Source organism: Daphnia carinata, chromosome 1 (assembly GCF_022539665.2).
Source record: "Daphnia carinata strain CSIRO-1 chromosome 1, CSIRO_AGI_Dcar_HiC_V3, whole genome shotgun sequence".
Lineage (NCBI taxonomy): Eukaryota > Metazoa > Arthropoda > Branchiopoda > Diplostraca > Daphniidae > Daphnia > Daphnia carinata.
Window position 1 is genome coordinate 2730791 of NC_081331.1, and position 26129 is coordinate 2756919.

General features: G+C 42.8%; 5 protein-coding genes across 5 annotated transcripts; 3 read left to right on the forward strand and 2 right to left on the reverse strand.

Annotated features, from left to right (window-relative positions):
- Positions 1–155: 155 nt before the first annotated feature.
- Positions 156–9780, reverse strand: LOC130692007 (collagen alpha-1(V) chain-like). The gene is made up of 24 exons (XM_057515059.2): positions 9538–9780; positions 7310–7498; positions 7006–7219; positions 6771–6930; positions 6462–6683; positions 6165–6368; positions 6019–6093; positions 5839–5949; positions 5189–5764; positions 4766–5116; positions 4643–4687; positions 4354–4560; positions 4013–4264; positions 3774–3935; positions 3506–3667; positions 3067–3444; positions 2560–2991; positions 2275–2490; positions 2101–2200; positions 1841–2027; positions 1523–1698; positions 994–1313; positions 754–834; positions 156–661 (listed from the first exon to the last, which is right to left on the reverse strand). Exons 1-24 carry the CDS (start codon positions 9653–9655, stop codon positions 518–520), a joined length of 5082 nt encoding a protein of 1693 aa, XP_057371042.1. The 5' UTR covers positions 9656–9780; the 3' UTR covers positions 156–517.
- Positions 9781–13003: 3223 nt separating this feature from the next.
- Positions 13004–16258, reverse strand: LOC130691988 (protein disulfide-isomerase A5-like). Its single transcript, XM_057515036.2, has 10 exons — positions 16109–16258; positions 15809–16038; positions 15546–15750; positions 15411–15486; positions 15207–15354; positions 14913–15144; positions 14467–14809; positions 14202–14401; positions 13950–14139; positions 13004–13876 (listed from the first exon to the last, which is right to left on the reverse strand). Exons 1-10 carry the CDS (start codon positions 16127–16129, stop codon positions 13617–13619), a joined length of 1905 nt encoding a protein of 634 aa, XP_057371019.1. The 5' UTR covers positions 16130–16258; the 3' UTR covers positions 13004–13616.
- Positions 16259–18894: 2636 nt separating this feature from the next.
- Positions 18895–21019, forward strand: LOC130691991 (NAD-dependent protein deacetylase Sirt6-like). Its single transcript, XM_057515039.2, has 6 exons — positions 18895–19124; positions 19195–19322; positions 19402–19644; positions 19743–19916; positions 19979–20102; positions 20159–21019. The coding sequence occupies exons 1-6, from the start codon at positions 19059–19061 to the stop codon at positions 20669–20671; spliced, it is 1248 nt and encodes a 415-aa protein (XP_057371022.1). The 5' UTR covers positions 18895–19058; the 3' UTR covers positions 20672–21019.
- A 929-nt stretch (positions 21020–21948) lies between these two features.
- On the forward strand, positions 21949–23881 carry LOC130691993 (cyanophycinase-like). Its single transcript, XM_059494914.1, has 7 exons — positions 21949–22049; positions 22191–22362; positions 22422–22757; positions 22851–23038; positions 23099–23207; positions 23276–23408; positions 23475–23881. Exons 2-7 carry the CDS (start codon positions 22234–22236, stop codon positions 23783–23785), a joined length of 1206 nt encoding a protein of 401 aa, XP_059350897.1. The 5' UTR covers positions 21949–22049; positions 22191–22233; the 3' UTR covers positions 23786–23881.
- Positions 23882–24412: 531 nt separating this feature from the next.
- Positions 24413–26073, forward strand: LOC130691995 (cyanophycinase-like). Its single transcript, XM_057515044.2, has 6 exons — positions 24413–24575; positions 24655–24990; positions 25074–25261; positions 25330–25438; positions 25498–25630; positions 25695–26073. The coding sequence occupies exons 1-6, from the start codon at positions 24447–24449 to the stop codon at positions 26003–26005; spliced, it is 1206 nt and encodes a 401-aa protein (XP_057371027.1). The 5' UTR covers positions 24413–24446; the 3' UTR covers positions 26006–26073.
- The last annotated feature ends 56 nt before the right edge of the window (positions 26074–26129 follow it).

The following is a 26129-nucleotide window of genomic DNA, read 5'->3' on the forward strand; positions in this document are numbered from 1 at the left end:
GAGAATTTCTGAAGAAAAAGAAAACCATCAAGGCCGCAGTTGATTGAGAGCGTATGTTTTGTTGGATCTACGTGTGTGTGTGTTTCTTTTCGGTCAATGAACGTCAGTCAGTCAACAGTCATCCGGAATCGGGAACCAGAAAGGATGTTTGTGTGTTTTCAAAGCGTTTTTTTTTTTTTACGAATATTTATAAAGGGGAAAAAAAAATGGAAGAAGAAAAAAAAAAGACATGAAAAAAAAAACCGGTGAGGAAAAAAACAAAAACAAAAAAAAAAGATAAAGAAACCAACCATAAATCTGAATGGTTTATCATCTTGCGCCGGTTGATTTGTGTGTGAGAGAATAGTTTTTTGTTTTCTTCCACTGGGTGTGTGTGTATGTTTGTAAATATGTCTGTGTGTGTGTATGTGTGTCGTCGTCATTTTTTTTTTTTTTTGGCCCGTTGTTGCTTTGTCGTTTAGTGGTGATGGTTGGATTACGTTGATGGGCGTTGATTTCGCTGCACAAAAAAACTCAATCATTTGAAACAGACGGGTCCGACCTCGAAACCAAAGGCCTGGTGAGGTTGACCGTAATCGACCGGGAAGAAATCGATAATGGGCAACTGGCCCAGCTTGTCGCTGCGGATCTCGAAGACGGTTTTACTGCTGCCCTTGCGATTCTAGATGGACATTCAAAAGTGGACAACAATCAAAGTCAAACGATTCGACAAAAAAAAAAAAAAAAAAAGAAAAGAAAAAAAAAAAACGGTACTTTGCATCCGTCTAGAATGACGTTGGGTCGGACTCCTTTGGCGCTGAATTCCTGTTCGTTATCGCCCAGCAGCTTGATGGCCTGTTCGTGACAACAGATATGGAAGGAATCAAGTTGTTTAATATACACCGGTCACGAAATCACGAGCCACATTAAGTAAAGACAAAAGAAGAAGAAGAAGAAGAAGAAGACGGACAAGGAATTCAAAAAGAAACAAACAAATAATTCCTTTTAACATACCTGATCGTAATTGAAGGTGCGCTGATTGTACCAGGCGGCCGAGTTGACACAGGTGAAGGTGAAATTCTGGTGGGCCTTTTGGCTCAACAAACGCAGGAAGGTCATCTGGACCACACCCACCGTTTCGTACGTCACCTTGGAAGCTCCACGCATGTTCGAGTACCAGTCCTCTTTGCCACCCTCTTTGCGCCAAGGAATGTTGGGCATTTTCGACGACTGAAGGTCCGGGTAGACGCAAGTCTCACCCGAGCCAGTCATGTTACAAAAAACGTAGATGGCGTCGTCCGGCATGCCCAAATTCGGGTCGATCCAGTACCAACCTGCCAACCAGTTTGTATTCAATTAAATGTCTTTTTCTTTTTGTCTGATGCATTTCTTATTTTCGTTGTCTCGTTTGTTATTTGCCCCCCCCCCCCTACCGCTTGTCGGCGTTGCCATGTTGAAATTGTCACACAAGATCAACATTTTATGTTTAGCGAGAGCGAGAGAGAGGGCAACCCGAAATGTTGAAATAGTTTGATGTTCTTACCGTCTTTGAACTGCGGGTGGCCAAAGTACAAGTCCTTGCACGATCGGACCGGGTTCTCCTTGGAGCCTTGCGGTTTCTTGATGCGCTCCAGGTCCTGTCGCATCGTGTAGATGGAACTGTACATGTCCAGCAGCTTGCCGTTCAGATCTTCTTTGGGTCCGTCGTCAGACTTGCCACTGTCAGGAAATATCAATCATTTCAAATAGGAACTTGTCAACGAAAAACAAGTTTTTTTTTTCTTTCCTCTTTTTCTTTTTTTTTTTTAATAAAAAGGCAAAACAAAGAATTCTTTTAACATTCCAAATGAACGTTCATTACCCAACTGCGCGCTTATAGCGATCGTCGAACTCTTCTTCTTCACCGTCGGCTGAGTCGCGTTTCCTGCGTCCGGCAGGTGCCGCTGGACTGTCTCGTTGGAAGAGCAATTCTGGAGGCAGAAGAGGCAACTCTCCTGGTGGACCAGGAGGTCCAGGAGGTCCAGAAGGTCCAGAATCTCCCTTAGGTCCTGATTTTATTCAATCAATAATTAAAGAAAACGGCCAAATTTAAATAACGAAAATTAGAATGAAAGGAATTACCAGTTTGTCCCTCAGATCCTTTAGGTCCAGGGGGTCCTTCCAATCCGGGTAAACCTTGAGGTCCATCGTTTCCTTTTTGACCCATCGGTCCAAGTGGTCCCTAAACTCATCAAAAATGGGTTTCAGCATTTTCATGTTTAATCAACAAACTATTAAAACATTTTCAAAAAATACCGGTTCGCCTTTAGGTCCAACAGGTCCTTGAACTCCGCGTTCTCCGCCCTCACCCTTCTCACCGACTTCTCCTTTACGTCCAGCAGCTCCCAACTCACCACGATGTCCTTTAGGTCCTCGTCGGCCGCGATCGCCCTTTTCACCTCTTATACCGGCTTCGCCGTTAGGTCCAGGGTTGCCGGCCTTACCCGGCTTGCCTGGAGGTCCAACATCACCCTAATGTCAATAACCAACTTTGGATTAAATCCAAAATCAGATTTTTTTCCTCGGTTGTTAATAACGTACCGCGGGTCCTGGAGAGCCACGGAGTCCAGGAGGTCCTTGAGGTCCGTGGACACCTTGATCTCCCGGTGAACCCTGAGGTCCAGGTAGACCCTGAGTACCTTTGTCGCCCTTGTCACCAGGAAGACCGGTGCTGCCTTGAACACCAGCTGGTCCTTCTGGTCCAGGTTTGCCAGGAGATCCCGGCAAGCCCATTTTACCCGGAGCACCAGCTTCACCTGGAAGGCCGGTTTCGCCTGCTTTGCCGTCCAAACCATCTTTGCCCGGTTCTCCCTTTGGCCCTTGTTCGCCAGGCTCGCCGTTTGGTCCAGGGAAACCTGGATTACCCGGGCTTCCCTTAGGTCCTTCGGGGCCAGCAACACCTCGTGGTCCAGGTGCACCTTGGATGCCAGGCTTTCCTTCTTCTCCTTTAGGTCCGGCTGGTCCTCTTTTACCCTAATCCATTCAACAGTTTAGTTAAAAACCATTAGATTTTTTTAGGATTTCCATTTTCAAAAATAAAAGTTTTACATGAGCTCCATCCTGGCCGGGTGGACCAGGTGGTCCAGTGATTCCGGTTTCACCTTTGGGTCCTTGATTACCCTCTGGTCCAGGTGCTCCGGGTAAACCTTGAACACCTTTGGTACCAGGAGGTCCTTGTTCTCCGGGAGCGCCAGCCGGGCCAACTGGACCCTTTTGACCAAAGTCTCCTTTCTCTCCCTTAACTCCACCAGGGCCGGGCAGACCTTGGTTTCCGATGGGACCAGGTGGTCCACCAGGACCTTGAGGTCCGTCTTCTCCTTTGCCACCTCGTCGTCCAATATCACCAGGGGGACCTCGTTCTCCCGGAGGGCCGATCGGTCCCACTTCTCCGCGTAAACCGGGGTTGCCGTTCGGTCCAGGAGGTCCCTAATAAATAAAAGAAAAGTAAAAGACACAGACAGTTGACATAGATTTTGTGGCAACTTACAGAATCTCCTTTCCCTCCTTTGAATCCTTTCTCACCGGGTTTGCCGGCCTCTCCCTTATCACCGTCTTCTCCTGGCGGGCCCATAGGTCCTGGTGGTCCTGGCAAACCGCGTTGTCCCGGGAGTCCATCTCTTCCAGTTGGACCGGGAATTCCAGGGTCTCCCTATCGGTTTATCAATGGAATTAGAAAATAACAATGATAAATATTGTCAGGTGCAATCAATCAAATCACGTTCAAGCAAAAAAGTACTTAAGAATCGATGACATACCGTGTCACCTTTGGCACCAGATGGTCCAGGCGGACCTTGTTGACCAGCTCTACCTTCAGGACCAGGTGGTCCTTCTTTACCAGATTCTCCTTGCTGTCCTTTGTCTCCTGCCGGACCGGCTGGACCAACAGGTCCCATTTCTCCTTTAAGTCCGGGCATACCCTAACATCACACCAAATAAAAATGTAATTTGAATCATTGCCTTTCTTTAAATGATTTAAATGCTGTTTAAAACTCACTGGTAATCCAGCGAGACCACGTTCGCCGGGGAAACCTGGCAATCCGGATGGACCAATGGGACCTTGCTTGCCTTGCGGACCAGGGGGTCCTTGTGGGCCTTCTTTACCAGCATCACCCGAATGTCCAGGCTCACCGGGAGCGCCAGGAGGACCTGCTTCACCGGGTTCTCCAGTCGGACCTCCCTCACCTGTTTGACCGGGCAATCCAACTACTCCGGGAGCTCCAATTGGCCCATCGGCGCCTGGTTGACCCTAATTGGAAAGGCGAAACAAACAGGACACAGTATAAGGTAGTCCAAAACAGAGAACGACATTTCAATTGAAACATATTTCGTTGTTACTGGAGGCCCGCGCTCGCCCGGTGGTCCAGGTACTCCGTCCTTGCCATGAAGACCAGATAGACCCTGCTGTCCTGTAAGTCCTCGAACTCCCTCAGATCCAGGCAGACCTCGCTCTCCTTGTGTGCCTGGTGGGCCGGGTTGTCCAGTATCACCTTTAGGTCCAGTAACTCCTTGTTTGCCCGTTCGGCCGCGAGATCCTCTGAAACCCTGTAGTTTTTTTGGTTGGATAGTTGGTCAGACTTTTGATGTTTTGAAACGTTTCAATTTCATTTTTGAATTTTGAACTCACGCGCGGACCCTGCTCTCCACGTTCTCCTGGAGTTCCAGTGTTGCCCTATAACAGATGAGTTAAAATAATAAGCCAATCATTTCGTAATAAGAAAATAAACAATCAGCCATTCGGAGAATATACTCGATCTCCTTTGTCGCCGGGTGTTCCAGGCCGCCCGGGTGTGCCTTTGTCTCCTTTCTCTCCAGGTGGTCCAGGGTAGCCAGGGAAACCGGGTACACCCAATTTTCCTTTCTCTCCAGTAGGGCCTGGTGGTCCAGCTTCACCGCGAGGGCCTTCAAAACCTTTAGGTCCTTCGGGTCCTTCCAAACCGGCTGTTCCTTGAAGACCTTGCGGTCCTCGTTCGCCCTTTTGACCGACGTCTCCTTTGTCACCGTCCGCACCTTTATCGCCCTTGTCACCTTTCTCGCCCAACGGTCCTCGAGCACCTTGATCACCTTTAGGACCACGGACACCTGGGAAACCGACTGGACCCTAGACGAATATTAAATAAATGGGTTAAGCAACAAACGTTTTAAAAGAAAATGAATAGATTATGTTAGGTACCTGAGCTCCAGTGCTTCCAGTGTCACCTTTCGATCCGGGTGTTCCAGGATTGCCAGATGGTCCTGGTAGACCATCAGCACCGGGTAAACCTGGCAAACCGGGTTTTCCTCTTGGACCAGCCGTTCCAGGTGGTCCTAGAACTCCTTGCGGTCCAGGTGGGCCAATAGGACCATTGGGTCCGGTTTGACCAGGGGCTCCGGGTCCTCCAGATGGACCAGTGTTTCCCTTGGGACCAGTAATACCTTCACTACCAGGAATGCCTGGAGGTCCAGGAAGACCAGGAAAGCCTCTCTGTCCGGGGAATCCTCGTGGACCCATTTCACCAGGCATACCAGGCAAGCCTGCAGGTCCGTCTTCACCTTGTTGGCCGTCGTGTCCGGGTTGACCGACGTCTCCGGTGTTACCGATCTCACCTCGATCTCCTTTCTCGCCGGGCAAACCCAGTAGTCCCTGGTTACCTTGTTCGCCTTTAACTCCTGGTGGGCCAGTAGAGCCGCGTTCGCCATCACGTCCAGGGCGACCGCGTTTACCTTCTCGTCCTGGGAGTCCCATCATACCACGAAGACCTCGAGGACCCTTAAGTATTTTATTCAATGCAAAATAAATGTATTTTCTCGAAAGAATAATTAAGAGACAAGAACATAACTTACCGGTTCACCCGTATCGCCGGGTTCTCCTTTTTGACCTTCCGATCCCGGTGGTCCTGTAGGGCCGTGAATACCAGTCATACCTTGAGGGCCGGGAGAGCCTTGCATGGCCATCTGTGAACAGAAGGAAAGACAGTTGTTAAAAGATGTTTCCGGAGTTAGCAAAGTGAGTTGTTTCGAAACCATGTGTTGAGAGAGCATCTGGCGGAATTGTTCCGCTTGAGCGTCTGGTCCCTTCTCGTTGCCTTGAAGACTCAACTGGATACAAATTTGAATGCATTATTTAAATGAGCCATAAAAAAAAAGAAGAAAAAATTAGAATCACAAACCGGAATCATGAAAACGTGACCTGGTGGTCCCTGGATTCCTATATTGCCATTCAATCCATCGCGTCCGGGCTCACCCTTTTGACCGCGTGGACCAAGGGGACCTGGAGGTCCAGCATAACCTCTTGGTCCTGGTGGCCCCGGCAAATAATAATTGCCACCATTGTTTCCACCGATACCTACACCATCACCAGATCCTTCGTTCTCCTAGCAAAAAGATTCACATCAATCATTGACGAACAAATGACAATCAAGATATAATCGTAAATGTTCATCATCTACCGAACAATGTCAACTCACCACGAAACTTCCATTTGGAGCTTGGGCGTAAACCAAGGTCTCGGCTCCAGCGGAGGCTGTTACACTCAGAGGAAGTTGCCGTTTCGTATTGGAAGATGATGCGCCGTTACGGCCCGAATCGCCCACTTTGCCAATAGGCTTGCTGCAGTCTGGCATAAACTGTTTGCATACTTCGTACGCTGACTCGGGTGATGGTACCAAAATCAATTGTTGTAAATCTCCCTGTAATAAAATTCAATGATTAAATCCCAATCGGTCCAAACATTTGGTCCGCAAAATGTAATACGTGCGCACTTCTCACTCACCTACCGAGTAGAAACTTTCATCGAGAAGTTGTTGACCGATGAGAATGATGCCGGAATTGCTCAATTTCTGGCCTTGTCTGGGCAGCGGCTTGGTCACTTGCTGCTCGCAGTCTTTGATCAGAGTGACGGCATTGCCCTTGATGCTGATTCCCAGGCGATGCCACCTGTAGATCAAAGATCAATGAAAAAAGAATAAGAGAGCGTTCCAAAAAAAAAAATTCAATCGAAATCAAACTGACTTTCCGTCGTTCATCCTGACTCCAAAGTCGACCTGAAGAGGTGGACTTCTGTTGCCTTCATCGTCGCCTTCCTGGTAGGTGATGGACACGGTCTTGCCGACCGAGACGACCAGTTGCTCGTCGCCAGCGTCGTTGTAGACGGCAAACAGGACAGAGTTGACACCCTGGGCCGGCCTCAACGTCGCGACGATGCTCAGATCATCGGGGAATCCCTCTGTATGTGCAATGCAATTAGTTCATTTTTCCCTTTTTTTTTTTTCTAGATGTTTTTGTTTGTTAATGAAAGAAAATCCAACAGCCTTACCTTGGAAGACTTGAGCGGTGGAAACGGTGAGAACGGCTCTTTGGGTCAGCCGATAGGCTTGATCAGCTCGTCCGTACACGGGAATTCCGTCATCGATAGCTACCGCCCTCTGATCGCAAATACCCGTAGTATTTACTACACCCAAGGGTAGTTGGCTAATGCCCACAGCTTCCAACAAATCTGCCGCATCTGTTTCAACAGCATCAAATTACTGTGTGAGTGATAACAAGAAAAGTTCTCGAGCGGGATACATGGCATTTGTACAATTTAACTGATACACTAGCTGACAAACAACTTGTTAAGTTTCAGCAGTCTACTTGCAGCATTTACACAAGACTCCGGTCCTATACATATTGTATATGTTTTTTTGTTTTTTTTGAAGGGATGATGTCTGCCAGAAGCAGTGGCCGTCGTTCAGCCATGTGTGTTTTTCTTAATGTCTTGCTGACAGAGATAGTTCCTATTTGAACAGCCGTCATCATCATTATCATCTGTCATTTCACTTTCACGTTTTCCGTGACAGTTAACAAGTACACTTTACAGCGACTACATTACCAGCGGAAATTTTATGAATTATATAAAAAAAAAAAAAAAAAAAAAAAAAAAGGGACGAACGGATAACGATGATATGTCCTGATTTTGAAGAGCTGCTGATGAGGACGATATAAGGACGATCACGGCATGATGTTGGGATGTTGATGCGAGAAACGAAAATAAAAGGGCGCTAAGAGCAAGAGAGGAGGTGGGTGCGATGAGATAGGAGGCCAAGGTCCTTGCTGACTAGTGCCGCTGAGATTCGTTACATATTTATGTAGACGCTTTCAATCATCGCTCATCTTTTTGGGAGCGCAGAGAGATTTCTCGAACTCACTTCCGTCTCGTCTTTCTCCTCCTTGTGCCCTTCTCTTCGGTAAACAAACTATCAACCGACTGTTTCACGAGAAACTTAGCAGGACCAGTACCAACACCGACAGCCACTACAAGTCCTACACCATCATCGACCAGCTGAACCAACGATACAACCCAAACAAAACACGAAAGAAGGAGAAAACTGATGAAGAAGTAGAGAAAGAAGGAGGCCAAAAGAAAATATTAATCTCTTAATATGTTAGTGGTGTTAGGGAAATTAAACAAATAAGAAGAAGAAAAATAAAATAAAATAAAGTAGAGCGGATAGAGTTACCCGGCAAAAGAAACACAAAGTTCCGGACATGTTCGAGGCCGATGGAAGAAAAGGAGGAGGAGGAGAAACGTCTCTATGGGCGCGATAATCACGCACAAGCTCGTTCGTTGCTGCTGCACTCTGCAACATTATTATTTTATTTTATTTTATTTTTTTTTGGTTTGGTCTCGTTTGTTTTGTTTTGTTTTTCTGGTTTTGTTTTTGTTCCTTTCATCCGCAGCCGAGAGGGGAATGAGAGAAAGGAAGAAACTTGGAGACTTTCGGGTAGGTCAGAGGTCACCTCCGTCTAGACGTGAACGGCTCACGATGGCTGATCAATGGCGCCTCTTGTCTTTCACGATCCTGCGACCGTATAAACACACGCGAGACAAATCAAAAAACGGCGTCTCAACACAAAATTGAAAACACCAAACGGTCATGAAAGAATCCGCCATTGGAAAGGCAATCATTTAACTAGGACATCAGAAAGATGAAAAAGCCCACAGAATTCAATAAACAAAACCGACCCCAATAAAGTGATCCGTCAGGTTTCACGACGGGAATTTTTTTTTTTTTTTTTTGCTGTTAGATGTTTCTCAACAAAAGGCCAAACGAGGGATGAAATAAAGCCTTAAAGAGAATCCGTGAGGGTGTCGAGAGCTATTTCGGCGTCATAGCTGCAAGACAATTTCTGGGGAGTTACCAGAAACAGTTTTTGAAGTAGAAGAAGCAAAAGAAACATGGACGAGTGAAACGACGAGTCGACATCTGGCAGTGTTAAGCAACGAACGTTTGACACGGAGGGGACATTTTCACGCTCGACTAAAAATAGAGTGAGAGAGAGAGCCTTAAAAACTAACATCGTTTCGGCCTTCTCGTTAGGCTCACACCATTTGACTCAAATTTATTATTGTCCCGTGTTTTTCATTCACGTTCGTGACAACATACCGTGAGCCACGAGCAACCCTCTTTTGTGTTGCAATTATCGCGTAATGGGGCGGAAAATTAAAAAGACATTTGTGCAAAAAAAAAAAAATGAAAAAAAAACCAAAAAGATGTTACGTACCTGACGGCAGGGCGGAGTGAACGGCCGAAGGTATCCAGCTAATCCAGCAGATGATGGCCGCGATGGATGCCAGCGTGGGCCAAGGATCGCGGCCCGCACTCCGCGATCCGGATCCCATTCTCCGTACCTCTCTCGGGTCGGAGGGACTTTAATGCGATTAAAGTCCTGTTGACTCCAGTCCCCCACAAAAAGAGACTGTAGCTGTGGCACGTCAGAAACTGTGTGCTTCCGTATAATATCTAATCGAACTGGAACGGGATTCCAGCCTCCGGACGAAATTTTTTAACCGCAGGAAAAAAAAAAAATTTGAAAAAAAAAAACGGAACAACGGAAGGTCCAACCAAACACTAACGAATCGGTCAAATTCGATCCAATAGAGAGATAGATTGTTAGGTAGGCAGACAAGAAATGTTAGTAGAGGATAGGATTGGAGCGAGAGCGACTCCCTCGACGATATCCCGGGCTCGATAGAAGCAACACTGAAGGCGCTTAACCGCCGAAAACGACTTTTTCAAAGCTGTTTGAAAATTCACGACGCCGCGCGAACTGGTCAGCCGCCCGCCACAGACGCAACGGACGCGACTGAGCGACTTGGACTTGATCAATGAGCGGATCGGATACAAGACCCCCGCAGCACCCCCGAATGCGACAGGACAACAACACGAGAGCAGCGAGGAAGGAGGAGCGGGGAGGAGGAGAATGAGAAGAAGAAAAGAGATGAAGACGAGGAAGAATAAGAAGAGGAAAAGACGAATGTTAGTCTGGGGTGTTCTGGTCAAGGACCAATCGGTCACACTGTAGCCGCGCGTCCACAGCAGCACTAGAAGCAGCAACAGTGGTGGCAACTTTTGTCAAGTGCCGCAGCAGCATCCAACACTGGCACCATCGGTGAAACAACTGCCGCTCGATTCAGTCCTCTTTTCTCTAAAAAGCTGGAACTCTTTTCCCTGTTTTTTTTTGTTTTTTTTTTTTCTTTTCGTCTGTTTCTATTTTTTTCCTTTTTCATCTCCCCTCTCTTCTTTCGTGCTACGTCTCTCGTCGACTCGATATTCTCATCTTCTTGCCCTCGCCTTCTCGTACAATCGCTTTTCGGAGGTAAAATCCTCAAATAGGCCGATGGGGTCGCCTCCAGTCCCATCACCGTCAACCTATCGGGCAACAAACAAACAAAAAAAAAATCCTTTCTTAGGCCATTCAACTCGTTTTTTTTCTTCCAGGCTCTAAAGTCGGTTGCACCACCCACGATAGGTCGTTGAAATGATTACCAGAAATCCCGGTCGGCGGCTGATCTACGAGAAACAGCTTTATGGATGGTAGAAATGAATAGACATGAAATATTAGGAATATGGTCCGACGCAATGATCAACCAAGCAGCTGCCTCTGGCCTTGTCCATTAATGAGCTAAGCAGAGATTCGTCTTGAAAGAGTTCTTTTTTTTTTTTAGCGACCCTCATCATCAGGCAAATGCGGACGAACCGAAGAGACCCAGAAGAAGTTGCGGATCTTATCTCTGTACAGAAATGAATTGAATCCCGACAGCTAGCGTTTCTTTGCTGCAAGCCAGAACGCTTGGCGTTGTGCTGCTTGAACTTTGTCCATCGCGCTGCTCCTCCTACCACCATACAGCGATTCTTGATCAATTCAAGCAAAAGATGGCCGTCTAAAATCTTCTCGGCCAGGAGTCTTGATTCGGTGTGCAAGGCGCAAAATTCATGCCGTTGCTGAACGATAAAAACATAGAAGGAAACAGAAGCGGGAGGACGGACATAAATGTCTTAAATTAATGTGCCAACGATGATTTCAATCCTTGGCAAGTTGGAAACAACGATTCGATCTCATTTTTCATACTGCGTCAGATGCTTTTCTTCTTTTCCTTTTTCCTTGCAAAAGAAAAGTTGTACTTCTTTAGTTGGCGCAATGGCTGGCCTCGAAGAATGTTCAGTCTTCGATCTGGGACGGTTGAAATTTTTTTGCGGTTACCCTACATTCATGTGCTACGAAAGCTGAATCGTCATTTTGCGAGACTGTTCGTTGATTGTTTATCAAACTTCAATTAAATCAGCTCTCCGCCTTTCCTTTCGTTCTTCAATACTACACCCGAAAAACCGAGTTACTGCAGCAGCAACATCCAGACGGACTTTTCAAAAAAAAAATTTTTTTCAGGGTAACGCGATACTTAACCACACACACACAATACTGGACGTGGACGGACCATGTGTTGATAGCGCGACGACCGACGAGAAAAAGGAGCCATTAGAATCCTAGCAGATGTTCCTCGATTGAAATCTGCGGCCAAATCGGTTGAAGAAAGTTCTTGAAAGTTCTGATAAATTGATGAAATTTTGCGCTGTCTCTTAAACAAAAAAATGTCATTGGAAGATTTAAGTTAGAACACACTAAAAAGAAATAATAAAACGGTTACCCTGATTTGGAAATCCGGCATCATCTGGCGGGTGTTATTGCAAAACGCGGATTTTTCATTGAGCAAGTTTTAAAAGATGCAAAGCCCAATTTATTTTTCCAAGTTGATCTCCTCCCAGCCGCGTTGCGATTTACTTGTGGAAAGTGTGTAGGGGGAAATAATCAACATTATCCGAAATCTGTTTAACAGACTAGCTATAACGCCAATGACGTCAACTAAAAAGAAAATAATAGAAGAAAAAGTCGTCAGATTTAAACAAACAAGAGTTTTGAAAAGAAGAGTAAAAGGACAAAAACAAAACAAAAAGAAAAAAAAACGAGAAAGGAAGTATATACACATACAGACACACACACACACATACACACACATATATATATATACATACTCACAGTTAAAAGTAGTGCAGGACATTGCAGACGTAACCAAAGCCAGGCCGCCGTTTTTCTTTTTTTTTTTTCTCTTTTTCTTGACGGGAGGAAAGGATAGGGGGATTTAAGGCGCGGCGGATGGGAAGAAGAGCTGATGGGGTTGGCCACAAGTAATCGTACCAGGTCGCGAAGGTTATCCTCAACCGAACGCCAGAAGATGGGGCAGCCCATACTCGCTTTGATTTCAGTTACAGCCCGCCTTTTGCCTTCCATCCGCCAACCCGCCACATTAATACTGCGCGCTATGCCGGCCAGCCATCGTTCTAGCAAGAGGTCTGCCACAGTTCATACCATCATTCGACAAACAAACACACATACACGCACACTCGTCCTCAAGAGGCGAGCAGACAAAAAGCCATGGAGAATTTTTTCTATTTAACTGGCTGTTGGCATGAAACCTCGACTCGGCACTATGGGAAGATTGGGACGAGAAGAAGAAAAAAAAAAGACACGGCCCCGAATTCATTAAAAAAGGATCGACCGACAAGTATCTGATTTTATCATTAGATAGGGCAGCTCCTGCTTTTCATCTCGCAGACGTCCTTCAAGAGGAGTTTTCCTCTCGACACACTCACTCTCCCTTCTTTAGAACGGATAGGAGTCACAAGACGGCCAGTCATCATCTGGAATGCCATTATTATTCAACCCAAAAAACAAGGATTATTGTTATTCAAACGGCGCAGTCATAGATTCATTCTATCTGTCTCGTTATTGCACACGACAGAGAAAGACAGAGTGAGAAAAAGGGAAATAGTGCGTGATAAAGAGATAGCATAGGGTGAGAGAGAGAAAAGCCACTTACCATTCCTTATTATTAATCCGTGTGCCGCACTTCCATGGCTCCATTTTTGAAGGCACTTTAAGATGGCCAGCCCAGGAAGTTGTGCAGACACAGGGCAAGAATTACCGACATGTCATACTCGATTTTATAACTTGGGCACGCGATCTGTAAGGGCTTAACCATACAACCAATAACAAACGATGAATGCGACATCACATATGGTTAGCGAAAGACTGCTGCCACTTGGGGTTGGCCTAATACGAAAAGTTACTTGATGAAAAACGAGAGTTGCTGTATAGATGAGGATAAGGCTGTACGAATGAGAGATTTTGATAGACAATTCAAATCATTGCAAGAAACTGATTCACTAATCGGGAAAACGGAAATGTTAATCCGAACGCTCCATTACCAAAGCAGTTCAGTTAAGTAGTCTAAATTAGACACCCAGTTACAACTCATCCTTTGAGCGAGGAGGATTTCGCATGAAATCGACAATATCGTCTGCTTTTCGCTTCCTCTCGTAGGCCGATAAGTTGGAGCCTTTGTAGAAATAACGGATGGTTGGGAATCCACGAATTTCGAAGCGCGTTTGAAGACCAGTTTGAGCTGTGGCGTCAACGGTGACTAGCTCACCAGCAATATTCATCTCTTTCATCTTCTTGGCTGCCAATGCGTAGTCCGACTTCATGGACTTGCAGTGACCACACCCTGTAATCAGAAATTAAACGTAAGACGATTTGAAATTGGCAATTTTTCATGATCTTCCTATCTCCACACTTACAAGGAGCGTAAAACATAACAAGCACGGAATCTTTCTTTTTGACAAACTCGTCAAAGTTACTATCTGTCATGTGGTGTAAATACGATGAACCATCCAAGCCAGTCCACTCTTCCTCTGGGCTAGGAGGTGCAGGAGGCAAACCATTTTTCGGGTTGTCAGGATCCTCCATGAAAGAAACAAAGTCGGATTCCTAAAACATAATGACATATAAGATGAATTTGTTACGCTGAAATACACATTGGGAACAATTACTGATCTCCCTCCGCTGTAGGGTCGGCTGTTCTTTAAGTAATTGAAATAAATGAAGCTGGGAAATCCTTTGACGTCGTAAACTTTGCATAACGCCTGTTGGACCGTGCAATCAACTGCAGCCAAGACGACTTTGTAGTCGTCTTTTAAACGTGCGGCAGCTGCTGTATATTCAGGCTTGGCTCGTTTACAATGCCCGCACCCTGAGACGAACGCAGCAGAAACCATTTATCATACAATTGCCATACAAAAGTAGCTTAGAACTTACAAGGAGCATAAAACATGACCAATGCATGTTTAGTTTTCTTAAGTGTCGATTTGAAGTTTTCATCGTTCAAATGAACAACATCTGAAGGCTCTTCACTCCAAGGCTTCTCTGGTGGAGGAGGTGGAGGTGGTTCCTTAGGATCTTTCATGAAATCGACGATTGGACCCTCTTCCCTCAGGGAAACATCGAATGCCACTTCACCGTTCTTAAAATATTTGAGCGAAGGGTATCCACGAATCCCGAAGCGGCTACCGAGGCTACTCTCTTTTTGAGCATCAACGGCAACAAGTTTGCCAGCAACTCCCATTTCCTTGAGTTTGGTGGCTGCCGCCATGTACTCGGGCTACGTTATTTCAAATAATATCATGGATATAAAAATAGATAAATAATGGCAGATATACAGATTAAAACAAAAAATGGGAATCAAATTTACGAAAATATTTTACCTTTATCTTTTTACAGTGGCCACACCAAGGGGCATAAAACATCACAAGCGCTGATGGTTCGCTTTTTAAAAATTCATCGAAGGTAGACGTAGTCAGGTGAACGACATCACTTTCCACGTCAGACCATTCGGGTTCCTTTGGCTTTTCCGTGGGTTGCGTAGGGTTTCGCATAAAGCTAACAATCCCATCTTTATTGTTGTCACCTTCGTAGCTGAATTTCATGGCACCATTTCTACAATCGCGACAAATTTGTTGAATCTATTAGGTAAAAAACAAAAAAAAAAGATCACTAACTTGAAGTATAAAAGAGTGGGAAATCCTGTGATGTTATATTGTTTTCTAACAACAGAATTCTCTGGCCGGTTAACATCAATGGCAGCAAGAATTGCCTGGCCCTTAAGGTCTGTAGCAGCTTGAGCATAATCTGGCTTCATTTTCTTACCTAGGAATTTCAAAGTAAAATCAAATCATCGAAAATAGCTCTTAGGATTTACTCACAGTATCCACACCAAGGTGCATAGAACATAATCATGATGCCTTTTTTCTCCTCTTTTCGTAACAGTTTTGCTAGGCTCTTTAACAGAACAAATCATTTATTATAATTTAGCACATGAGTAAATATATTCCACATACCGATGGGTTGGCTAGATGAAAGACATCTTGTGATGAATCTTCTTCTTCCCATGGGGCATCACCTGATGGATCTTTCATAAAGGCAACAAATGAAGTGACCATCTCTTTCCTGTCGTAATCTTTGTGATATTCCCCATCCTTGTAATGTTTCAGTATATAAGGTTCCGGTTTTATCTTTAAACTCTTACAAAGCTTTTTCCCTTCACTGTGCAAGAAAAAATTAATAAAAATGATCATAGCTAAATTCAAGGCGCTATTCTTACCCTCCACAATCAACTGTAACAATTGTCCCAGTTCCACGAACTGCCTCAGACACTTCAGTTAATTGTTTGATGACATTGGAAGACTCTTTTAGAGATTTTGTAAAGCAAACTAATACACTTGTTCGCGTTTTTAGAAGTTTTTTGAACTCTTTCAAGTCAGAAACATCATCGAGGGCGGATTTCTGGCCGGCTTTTTTCCCGCAACAGCCAAAGACCAACATGGAAAACACCTATTTACGAATTTATCAATGATTAAATTGGTCCAAGTAAACAAAAGAAACATTATGAAAAAAAGCTTACAAAAAACACCGTGAACTTCATATTATGGCGACGTCAGATTGAACTGAAATTTTGTTTCAAAAAATCTGTTAGATGGACGTCATCCTTCAAACCCTAGGTCACTCATCAGTCAAAGAACCCGGCTACACATGTGGAAAGATCCACCTGGCGGATGCAACTTGCATTACTCCGACAACTGGCGCCGAAATTTGGCGCAAGTCGCAAATCGCAAAACTAAAACACGGTCATCCTAAAAAAATTGCGAAAAAAGAAAAGAATAAGAAGTGTTGATGCCCGACTTCAAAATTCGCCAAAGGAAAGATTTCTAGTTTTGAAACAAGATTACAGATTTTGTCTTTGCTTTTCTCAGTATCTGAAATAGACAGAATATTGCTGAAAATTTCTGTGCGTTACTTCTTGACGATCGTTCGGACACAAAAGGTTAGTATAAAAACTCATAGCAAAAAGGTGCTAGAAAACTAGAGGATAAAAATAATATTATTTTTTTTTTTTGGCAAGGTAAAATTTTAATTACTTCATGGAATTGGAGAGCGCGTTCTATAAACTCAGCCAATGTACGTTCCCAGGCCAATGGCTGCATACAAAACAAATTTTAAATAAATGTGCAAAAAATTGCGGTTATTTAGTAACGTGAAAGGGTAAATCTTGCGAAGGCGTATTAGGCAATTTTAAGGAAAAACGTCCAGAGGATAATTATGAACAATGTTTAGTAGTATAATACGAAGGGACAATCGCAAATCAGCTACGCTTAAAGCTTGCCTTAAATTGCTTTCTTCAAGCTCTTCAAACAAATTAGGCTACTTGTCGTCTATGGAAATTTTGGAATGATGTTTCTTTTTTTAAAACCCAAAGCTTCATTTCAAGTAAGATTCCCCACTAGTCTTTAAATAGATTTTTGTCCATACAACAGTAGGGAGTTGATGATGCAATGGCTACGAAGGGTCATCGTAAGTACAAAATTTCTTCCAGATTATAATAATTGACAAATCAAGTACGCGATTGAAAACGGAGAAGAGGTAGGCATTCCAAAATAAGCAGCTTATGTTAAGTATAGCAATTTTTTTGTACAATGAAACTAGCTTTTACAGAGGCGGATGTGTACTATAAAAGCTGCTATCGTGTTTCGTTTTACCGTAGAAGTTTCTAGCATCTTGGCGAAGAAAGATACTTTTATTTACAATTACAAAAGGTAATACGATGTGAATTTCTTAACGTAATCTGATTACTTAAAGTTCGACTTAAAAAAAGTAAAAAGGCAGCTAATATTTGTTATTTGTGAGACGCAGGTACGACGTGCCTTTGAAATCTTACATTGTGATGGCTTTTAAATTATCGAATCAACTCACCGTTGTTGGACTGCTGGTCGTGGCGATGGCATCTGCTACTACTGCGGAGCGTCCGTCCGGCCTCTCCATCTTTCCGCATCCGCTTTCGAAGCACTCTTTTACCGAAATCAGCAAATGTGGTGGTGTTTACGACATGAATATTTATGCCGAATTCACTGAAATATGCTGGGATTGTTACAATCTCTATCGTGAACCAGAAATTTATCGCGGGTGTCGGTAAGAAAACTGCAATCTTCCTATCATTAAGAGCAGAATAATTTAAAAATTATAATAGCCAGATAAACTCATTGAAGAAATATACCAAGTTTTTTTGGTTGTTTTTTTTTATGTGATTGCTCCGGATGTACTTCGACAGTAAGGACTGCTTCACTTCCGAATATTTCGACGGGTGTTTAGATGTCCTGCAAAGAACTGACAAAAAAAGTAAAATTTTAGAGGGCTTATCCGTCATTCATCGACAGATGGAATCACGCAAGGAAAAATAATGTCGACAAATTTAGGGGTAAAAATTATGGTATTTCTTAATTGTAAGGGCCTTACAAGCTAAGCTGACTGAAATTACAATTGCATTTTTTATAATCGCATTCCAGGGCCCAATACAGAACACCAGAGTTACGGCCTCCTAAAAAAAGGACACAGAACACGCCACGTCTCGAAGCTTCAAATGATGCTTAGCACACACATCACTCGAACTACTATTCCCATTTTACTTGTAGTATCCTTCTGTGTACTTTACATTTTGTTTTTGAAAAAAATGTTGGTATTATGATATTGCATGCTCAGTTTCGGACAAATCTCTATTGCGCGAATTCGCATGTTTTACACGATACTTTTTACGCAATTAAGTGCATTCCACTTCGTACACAGCGTTAAAAATATAGAGAACAGGCTGCTTCATCATGCCACGGGCTGCTTGTTTAATTGCATCGCTTTTAAATTTTGCTTTTTAGAGTTATTCGAGAAAAGTATATCGCTGTATGCTATTATTTTGTCAGCAAGTAAAAAAACAAACAAAACATTGGCTTTCAAATTCCTTAATTAGCGGATACTGTGCTGCGGTCATTTGTATTTTTTTCACCTCCAGTTTTGTTAACGCAATGAGGTGTTTCAGCTTATCAAAATCTATAGGTATCTATTAGACTAACAGTAATTTCAGTTTTGCTATGAACACTGGCATTAAAAAACAAGAAGCAAGACGTTGAGAAGTAATTGTAGGTTGCAGACCTGCGAAATGCGAAAGATTCTTTCAATATTTCCCGCAGCCATCACAGAATACCGTAAGTTTGTGCTTGTCAGAGTAACATAGATGCCAGATGGTAACATTTCACAATTCTTAATTTTTAAAGCTTTTCTTCATATTAATCAGTACCGAGTGGCACAATGTTTTGAGATTCTTATTACGATAAAAAATGAACAAAGTACTTGTAAATAAAACAAAGTTTAAAACATATTTCAACAGAAAATTGGTACATGTGGTCTACGTCTACTCTAGTTTGACTTGACTGACGGCAATTTGTTTTGTTGGAATCGGTACTGATTGTTGACGTTTACAAGTGAAGCTTTCAGTTGACAATTTACGAAAAAAGTGAAGTGTGACATCAAACATGTCATGTAATTATGCCGATGGGCTATCACCCTATGAGGATAAAGGAAAACTTGGAATACCAGAGGTATTTCAAATTCCATACATATTGAATTTTGAATGGTTTTCATATTATGTGAGTATTTTGCCATTAATAGAAATTTGACAGCTTGGAAGAAGTTGCTGGAAAGATCTTAATTTTATCCAAATGGATAAAAGAAGCAAAGCATGTAGTCATGCATACAGGTGCTGGGATAAGTACACCAGCAGGAATCCCAGATTTCAGGTATGCCAACAAGAAAATGATGGAAATTTTGTTATTGAAAGAAGGAAACAACAATGTATGTGTGTAAATTGTTTAACAGGGGCCCCAAAGGAGTGTGGACATTGGAGAAAAAAGGCTTGAAACCCCAAATAAATGTCTCGTTCGATGATGCAGAACCAACGTTCACACATATGGCAATTATTGCCTTATTCCAGAAAAACTTTCTTCATTATGTAGTTAGTCAAAACATTGATGGTCTTCACCTAAAATCAGGACTGGATAGGTCAAAACTTTCTGAGCTTCATGGAAATATGTTTATTGGCCAGTGTAGCCTTTGTTCTAGGTATGCCGAGATCAAATTCGGCCAGTCAAGAAGGATAAAAATCCTTTCAGTATGAAAATACCTTACTTCTTTAATGAATTTTTTTTTTTACTTTCAAGACAGTACATTCGGCGAAAAGCTGTAACATCTGTGGGTCAAAGAGAATTGCCTGTTGACTGTCCTGCCCTGAAAGGAGGGAAACTGTCATGCAGAGGAAAGCTACATGACACAATACTAGATTGGGAACATGAACTACCAGTCAGGGATTTAGGATTGGCCGATATCCATTCAAAGTTAGTAATCTGTCCTGCATTGTAATTTGATAGCATGCTAATAATTTCAATATTTTAACAAGTGTTGCGGATTTGAGTATTTGTTTGGGTACCACATTACAAATTGTCCCCAGTGGTACATTGCCGTTAGCAACAAAGCGTAAAGGTGGCCGCCTTGTCATCATAAATTTACAACCAACAAAATGGGTATTTACCACATACTATTACACATCTATAACAAGTGCATTGCTTTCTTTTTCTAGGATAAAAAAGCAGATCTTGTAATCAATACTTATGTCGATGACGTTATGAAACTATTGCTCAAAGAATTAAACACTCCTTTCCTGCCTTACGATCCGAAATGCGATCCTACTCGGCAGCCACTTAGCGAAAAAGAAATGTGGCAAGAAGAATTTACTAAACGAGAATGGACGCTAGCACCGCGTGTTGTTAACACGACACGCAAACGACTCTCCCACTTGGAAACTAAAGCTCAGCCAAAACCGAAGAAGGTGAGGCAAAAACATCAAGAGGAACCGTCTCGCAGTCAATTAAATAGTCCAGGTAACTCTGGTTGTCGAGGCGAAGGCAGTAAACAAATTGATATGGCAGATCCCGTCAAAGTTGAGCCAGCTGAAGAACAGTGCAATGGATTGAAAGAGCAACAAAGAGGTGACTACATAGTTACTGAGCAGATCACAGGGAAGAAGTTAAAACAAGAAACCATCCATTTGCAAAGCGAAAATGGGGAAGTTCAATCCACCACGAACTTATAGCTTACGGTGGAAAAGGGCTTTATAATAAAATATCTGGGTTTTAAGATTCTGACAAAGGAAAATCGAGCGGGTTATAATGCATTTCAAACATGGTCTCATTCGATGTGGAATCCCTCTCTCCCTAACTATTTGTGTTATTTCTAGGCTACTTCGTTTGTTTTATTGTCTTTGGTTTCGTTGTAATTGTCGTATTTGTCCGCTGGTTGGCTGAAAGGCAAGACGTCAATTTCGGACTCTTCAACTTGCCTAGAACGTTGTTCTATTGATATTAGACCTGTCGTCACACATCACGCTGTTGTGATTCTCTTACGATTACGTTTTGTACCAATAAACTAAATAGAAGCAAAATTTGTCTGTTATACTTTTTTCCTTTCCTTTTTTTGGATTTTAAGCAACAGATAAATTTTACTTGAGCTTGCCAACGGCATAGTTCTTACTGCTTTAAAAACCATGCCGGAACTACTCCTCTGGTAATAGCTTTAAACTTAGACACATGTTAACTCCCTTTTCTTTGGCATACAACCTTATTTAAGAGTGATATCGTAACCACAGAAAATACATCCTCGATGCTTCCCCCATCGCCTTTTCATAGACGTAGCTAACCGATTATATCGAAATAGTTTAGGACATTACGACGAATACGGTGGGACTACTAGCGGAATGGATTTCAGACGTACGCCGGCGAACAGCGTCGTGGACTTCGTCTTATTCGGTAAACATGTTTATCCAATACAGGCCTCAACTAAATGATTTGAGAGTATCCTACCTTAGTGGAACGCCAGAGTCCTCCAGGATTCTAGGGATCACGCTATCGGGAAGACCCGATGATTCACCATAGTCTTGAGTCACAGATCGGGACGTAATACCTGTAAGAATGAAATGCATTTAGTATGTATATGGCAACCGTTTTGGGTTTCAAGAGAAAATTTTGACTTTAAACAAATAGGTTTTTAACAAACGTGAGAGCATTTGTATTGATAGCGTAGCGAATTCAATCATTTGTCTACTATATCCCCAATCTGAAGCTGTTATAAGTATCGCAGGGATTAGTGTACATGAGCCAGTCAAGGAGTTTTCAGTCAAGTTAGATGAGCATTCTCATTTTAATTTCATAAAAACTGAACAGAAATTTCCCTTACAGCAATGGTTTTTTTTTACATCCCAGTTCACAACTTATCTTTCAGTTTTGCTTTTTATTTGTTCCCTTTGGTATCTACTCTTACGTATCAAGCTCCAGATTAATTATCAGCAGTTAATGTTTTACATTTCCAGCTGAACATCGTCATAGCGTTTGTGTTGACTTTTGTCACGAGAACTTTACTTTTGTCTTTTGTTCGGTGTCTTACTTTGCTACTGCTAAGACGGAATACACGATTGGGTAAGATGGCACCATTTGGTAACAGTTGTATGTTGAACAGTCAACAACTTTTCCTATTTAAATGGGCGACAGTTTCTGCTTGTGCGAGTAATCTAAGTTGTTGTCACGTTTGGTTATCTTTAAAACTTCAATCTTTAGTAGGAAGTTGACAAAGCGAACGGAACATCTATTCCTTCAAATCAAGATGGGTCTGCTAGTTTTCGCTTTTCTAGCATCAATTGTGGGGCTTACTGCATCACAGAGTTTAGTATTAGTTGGCGGCGGTTTAACTGATGGCAATGCTGATGTTTGGAATAAAGTGATTGAACTAGCGGTACGAACGATCTAATCCATAAATATTCGATTTAGAATTATTTTATGTTTTTTTTAAAGGGAGGCCCAGGCGTAGCAAAGATTGGCGTTTTCACTACGGCGTCTTCGGATCCTATAGGGGCTGCGGCATATTATGTTGATATGTTCGTGAATACCTACGGAGCAGCCAGCGCAACGTACATTCCAGTAACAGAGAACAGCAATAATGCCGATGACCAATCCGTAGTCGAACTGGTCAGACAACAGACTGGCTTTTTCTTCGGTGGAGGCGATCAACTGAGGATTCTAACGGCCCTTCGACCTGGCGGCAGAGATACGCTTGTCCTTGCAGCACTGAAAGACATGTTACAATCTGGTGCAGTGGTAGGAGGAACAAGTGCCGGAACGGCTTGTCAGGTATTCAAAAAACGAACTGGTGCTCATTTGCGATCAATTTTCACGGATTTTCATTATGAAGAGAAAACTAAAGAAAATCTCCCTTTATTTTAGAGTGCTGCCGTTATGATTACGAGTGGATCTAGCTGGAATGCTTTGACCTACGGTGCTTTCAGTGGCGGACCTAAACCACTCAATCCAGACTATCTAACTTATGACGAAAACGGTGGTCTAGGTTTACTAACTGGTTGGGTTACAGATACCCACTTTAGTGAGCGAGGGCGGGAGGGTCGCCTCATTCGGTGGGTCTCAATACACCCTTAATCAAATTAAATCATCATACCTTATTTTTATCCAATTAGGTTACTGCAGGATACTCGAAACCGTGACATCGGAACGACTAGAGGCTTTGGAGTGGACGAAGACATGGCTCTGGTGATAACCAATTTATACACACAACCTGTCGGAACGGTATGTCAAAATAAAAATATTTTTAGGTTTCGTGAATATGCATAATTGATTTTATTTTAATTTAATAGGTTATTGGTACAAGTGGGGGCGTGTTTTTTGCTGATGTCACTAGCACTGTTGTCGTTCCTTCCCCAAATACTTTCTACGCAGGAGTTTCTGCACATTATCTAACTCAAGATGATTCAATTGATCTTACAACTGGTAAGACTTTTCTTTCTCTGCCTCTCAGCTTGCTCGATTGAAATAAATGCGTAATTCATCATGCAGGAGACATCACATTTGCTCCGTGGAAATCTCCTCTAAAAGGCAACGAATATTATTTTAACGCTGAGGTATCAACAGACATTTTATCTGCAACGATGAACCGTCGATGGGCTAATGCTGCCGACCAGTTTTTTGACAACCGAAGAGACGATTCTATTGCCCATTTGTCTTTCGAAAGAAACCCACAATATGAAGTCATCTTTGATCGTCTGGCGGGGGCCGGATATGGAGGACATTATCCTAGCAATCCCAATAAATTTGTGGTGTCCTACAAAAACCTTCAGGTTGCAATTCATGAAAGCACAAATGCATAAATGTATCGAACTGTTGCATTTCCCGAACAGCGACACAATCGTTTATCGCGAGATCGGATAGGGCTTACCTTGAAATACAATTAACTGCATTAAAAATTCACATTGTAGCATCTCTTTCATAATAGTGTTTTTCGTAGGAACGCAGGCTAGTTTTGGAACGATACGCTTTCGAAATAATAAGTCTGGAAATTTCTACACAACCTTCCCTAACACATAAATAGTTTCTCACATGTCTGTTGATCTATCAGTCGTGTAAATAGAAAACCAGTTGAAATGATAGCTACGCAAACCATATAGGTCTGGACTTAACGATAACCACTGAGGCCGGAGAGTGTCACTCGGTAAATATGGACTCCGCTTTATTATTATTTTATCGTAGGCGTAAAAACAAACGTGACTGTGTGAATACATACGATTCGAGTTGGTTATCTTCCTGTACATGAACAAACATCATATTGTTTACTCCCTGTCAGATCAAAATAGGATTGAAATCTCTCAAACGTTATAAAACAAATTTAAAAATAGACCGTTATATCTCTATTGTCAACATTACTCTCCGAAATTCTTCGACGTATAAAACATCAGAACAACACTAAGACAACGTAGAATCGTAAATTCACACGCTAAACGAGCGGTGGCGAGATATTTCTACTTGAGCAGCATGGGTCTTTTATCTGTCACCTTCCTAACAACTCTTGTTGGTCTTGCTGCATCGCAGAGCGTTGTATTCGTTGGTGGAAATGAAAGCGACGCAAATGTGCCTCTTTGGGAGAGAGTGATTGAGCTTGCGGTAGGTGTAGTTAGAAAAAAAATATGCAATACCATTTTGAATCACCCCTCCCCCTAACATTTCATCTTCTTTCAAAAAGGGAGGTAAAGGTGTAGCCAAGTTTGGTATTTTTGGAACTGCGTCATCAGATCCTGAAGGATCGGCAGCCTACTATATTGACTTGCTCGTGAATGTATACGGAGCAGCAAGCGCAACGTATATTCCAATCACGGAAACAAGTAACAATGCCGATGATCCTGCCATGGTTGATTTAATACGACAACAAACGGCATTTTTCTTTGGCGGTGGCGATCAACTGCGAATTTTGAATGCAATTCGTCCCGCCGGTAGAGAAACACTTGTTCTAGCTGCTATTAAGGAAATGCTAAAAGCCGGAGCAATGGTTGGCGGATCAAGTGCGGGCGCTGCTTGTTTGGTAAAGCTTTTTTGAAATACTATAATTAAGGAAAAACGAGGTCATCTCGAAGTTAAAACCAAAATTTTCCATTTCCCACTCAGAGTGATACTGTCATGATTACGGGAGGTTCAAGCTACGACGGGTTGATCTACGGGGCGTTTAGTGGAGGACCCAACTCGAATAATCCAGGAGATCTATCTTACGATGAACATGGCGGTTTGGGATTTTTAGCTGGCTGGGTTCCAGATACCCATTTCAGCGAGCGAGGTCGGGAAGCACGTCTTATTAGGTTGGTTCAAAAATGCTAATTCTTAATTTACACAATAATATAAAAGCTAACTGTACCTTATAAAACAGGCTGCTCCAAGACACACGATACCGGGACATTGGGACACCTCGCGGTTTCGGCTTGGATGAAGATATGGCCCTTGTAATTACTGATCTCTACACAAGACCTGTTGGAACAGTAATGAAATTAGCTCACATTTCACTATTTCAGTAATTAATGTTACTGTTGCGAAACAGGTAATTGGAACAAGTGGGGGAGTTTTTATAGCTGATGTCACAAATGTTATTGTTACACCTTCGGCAACTACGAACTATGAAGGAGTATCTTCCCATTACCTTACTCAAGATGACACTATCGATCTTACCACTGGTAAAATTATTAAGTTTTACATGTAATTCCAGTTGCTTAATTTTTTATTTAACTGATGCCACAGGTAACGTTACATTTGCTAGCTGGAAAACTCCCCTGAAGGGCAACGAACAGTTTACCAATGCTGAAATCTCAACTGACATCTTGTCGTCAAAGCAAAGTCGTTCATGGGCATCTGCAGCAGCGCAGTTTTTTGACAACCAATTAGATGACACTGTTACCCATTTTACTTTCGAGAAAAAACCTCCATTTGAAGTAACTTTTAACCGCCTAAGCGGAGCTGGTTATAGGGGCCCTCTTCCAAGCGATCCTTTGACGTTCGTCGTGTCTCACGAAAATCTTCAAGTTGGAATTCGGGAAAGTATTGCGGTTTAAAGGCGCCATAAAGATTAAAATTTCGAGTTTGTTATCTTACTGCGTACGAATAAACATAATATTGTTGACTCCCAGTCTGATAGAGTAGGACTAAAACCTTTCAAAGGTTATAAAACATTACTTC

What these genes read in the sequence shown, in the direction of transcription:
- LOC130691995 (XM_057515044.2), top strand. Translation starts at nt 24,447, where the DNA reads ATGGGTCTTTTATCTGTCACCTTCCTAACAACTCTTGTTGGTCTTGCT. An exon ending in AGAGAGTGATTGAGCTTGCG is followed by an intron (nt 24,576 to 24,654) that starts GTAGGTGTAGTT and finishes TCTTTCAAAAAG; the next exon opens with GGAGGTAAAGGTGTAGCCAA. An exon ending in CACTATCGATCTTACCACTG is followed by an intron (nt 25,631 to 25,694) that starts GTAAAATTATTA and finishes CTGATGCCACAG; the next exon opens with GTAACGTTACATTTGCTAGC.
- LOC130691988 (XM_057515036.2), bottom strand. Translation starts at nt 16,129, where the DNA reads ATGAAGTTCACGGTGTTTTTT. An exon ending in CCCACTCTTTTATACTTCAA is followed by an intron (nt 15,145 to 15,206) that starts GTTAGTGATCTT and finishes TCGCGATTGTAG; the next exon opens with AAATGGTGCCATGAAATTCA. An exon ending in GCCACTGTAAAAAGATAAAG is followed by an intron (nt 14,810 to 14,912) that starts GTAAAATATTTT and finishes GAAATAACGTAG; the next exon opens with CCCGAGTACATGGCGGCAGC.
- LOC130692007 (XM_057515059.2), bottom strand. Translation starts at nt 9,655, where the DNA reads ATGGGATCCGGATCGCGGAGTGCGGGCCGCGATCCTTGGCCCACGCTG. An exon ending in GTCACGTTTTCATGATTCCG is followed by an intron (nt 6,094 to 6,164) that starts GTTTGTGATTCT and finishes ATTTGTATCCAG; the next exon opens with TTGAGTCTTCAAGGCAACGA. An exon ending in CCGGCCAGGATGGAGCTCAT is followed by an intron (nt 2,992 to 3,066) that starts GTAAAACTTTTA and finishes TGAATGGATTAG; the next exon opens with GGTAAAAGAGGACCAGCCGG.
- LOC130691993 (XM_059494914.1), top strand. Translation starts at nt 22,234, where the DNA reads ATGGGTCTGCTAGTTTTCGCTTTTCTAGCATCAATTGTGGGGCTTACT. An exon ending in CGGGAGGGTCGCCTCATTCG is followed by an intron (nt 23,039 to 23,098) that starts GTGGGTCTCAAT and finishes TTATCCAATTAG; the next exon opens with GTTACTGCAGGATACTCGAA. An exon ending in TTCAATTGATCTTACAACTG is followed by an intron (nt 23,409 to 23,474) that starts GTAAGACTTTTC and finishes TTCATCATGCAG; the next exon opens with GAGACATCACATTTGCTCCG.
- LOC130691991 (XM_057515039.2), top strand. Translation starts at nt 19,059, where the DNA reads ATGTCATGTAATTATGCCGATGGGCTATCACCCTATGAGGATAAAGGA. An exon ending in GAAAACTTGGAATACCAGAG is followed by an intron (nt 19,125 to 19,194) that starts GTATTTCAAATT and finishes TGCCATTAATAG; the next exon opens with AAATTTGACAGCTTGGAAGA. An exon ending in TTGGCCGATATCCATTCAAA is followed by an intron (nt 19,917 to 19,978) that starts GTTAGTAATCTG and finishes TATTTTAACAAG; the next exon opens with TGTTGCGGATTTGAGTATTT.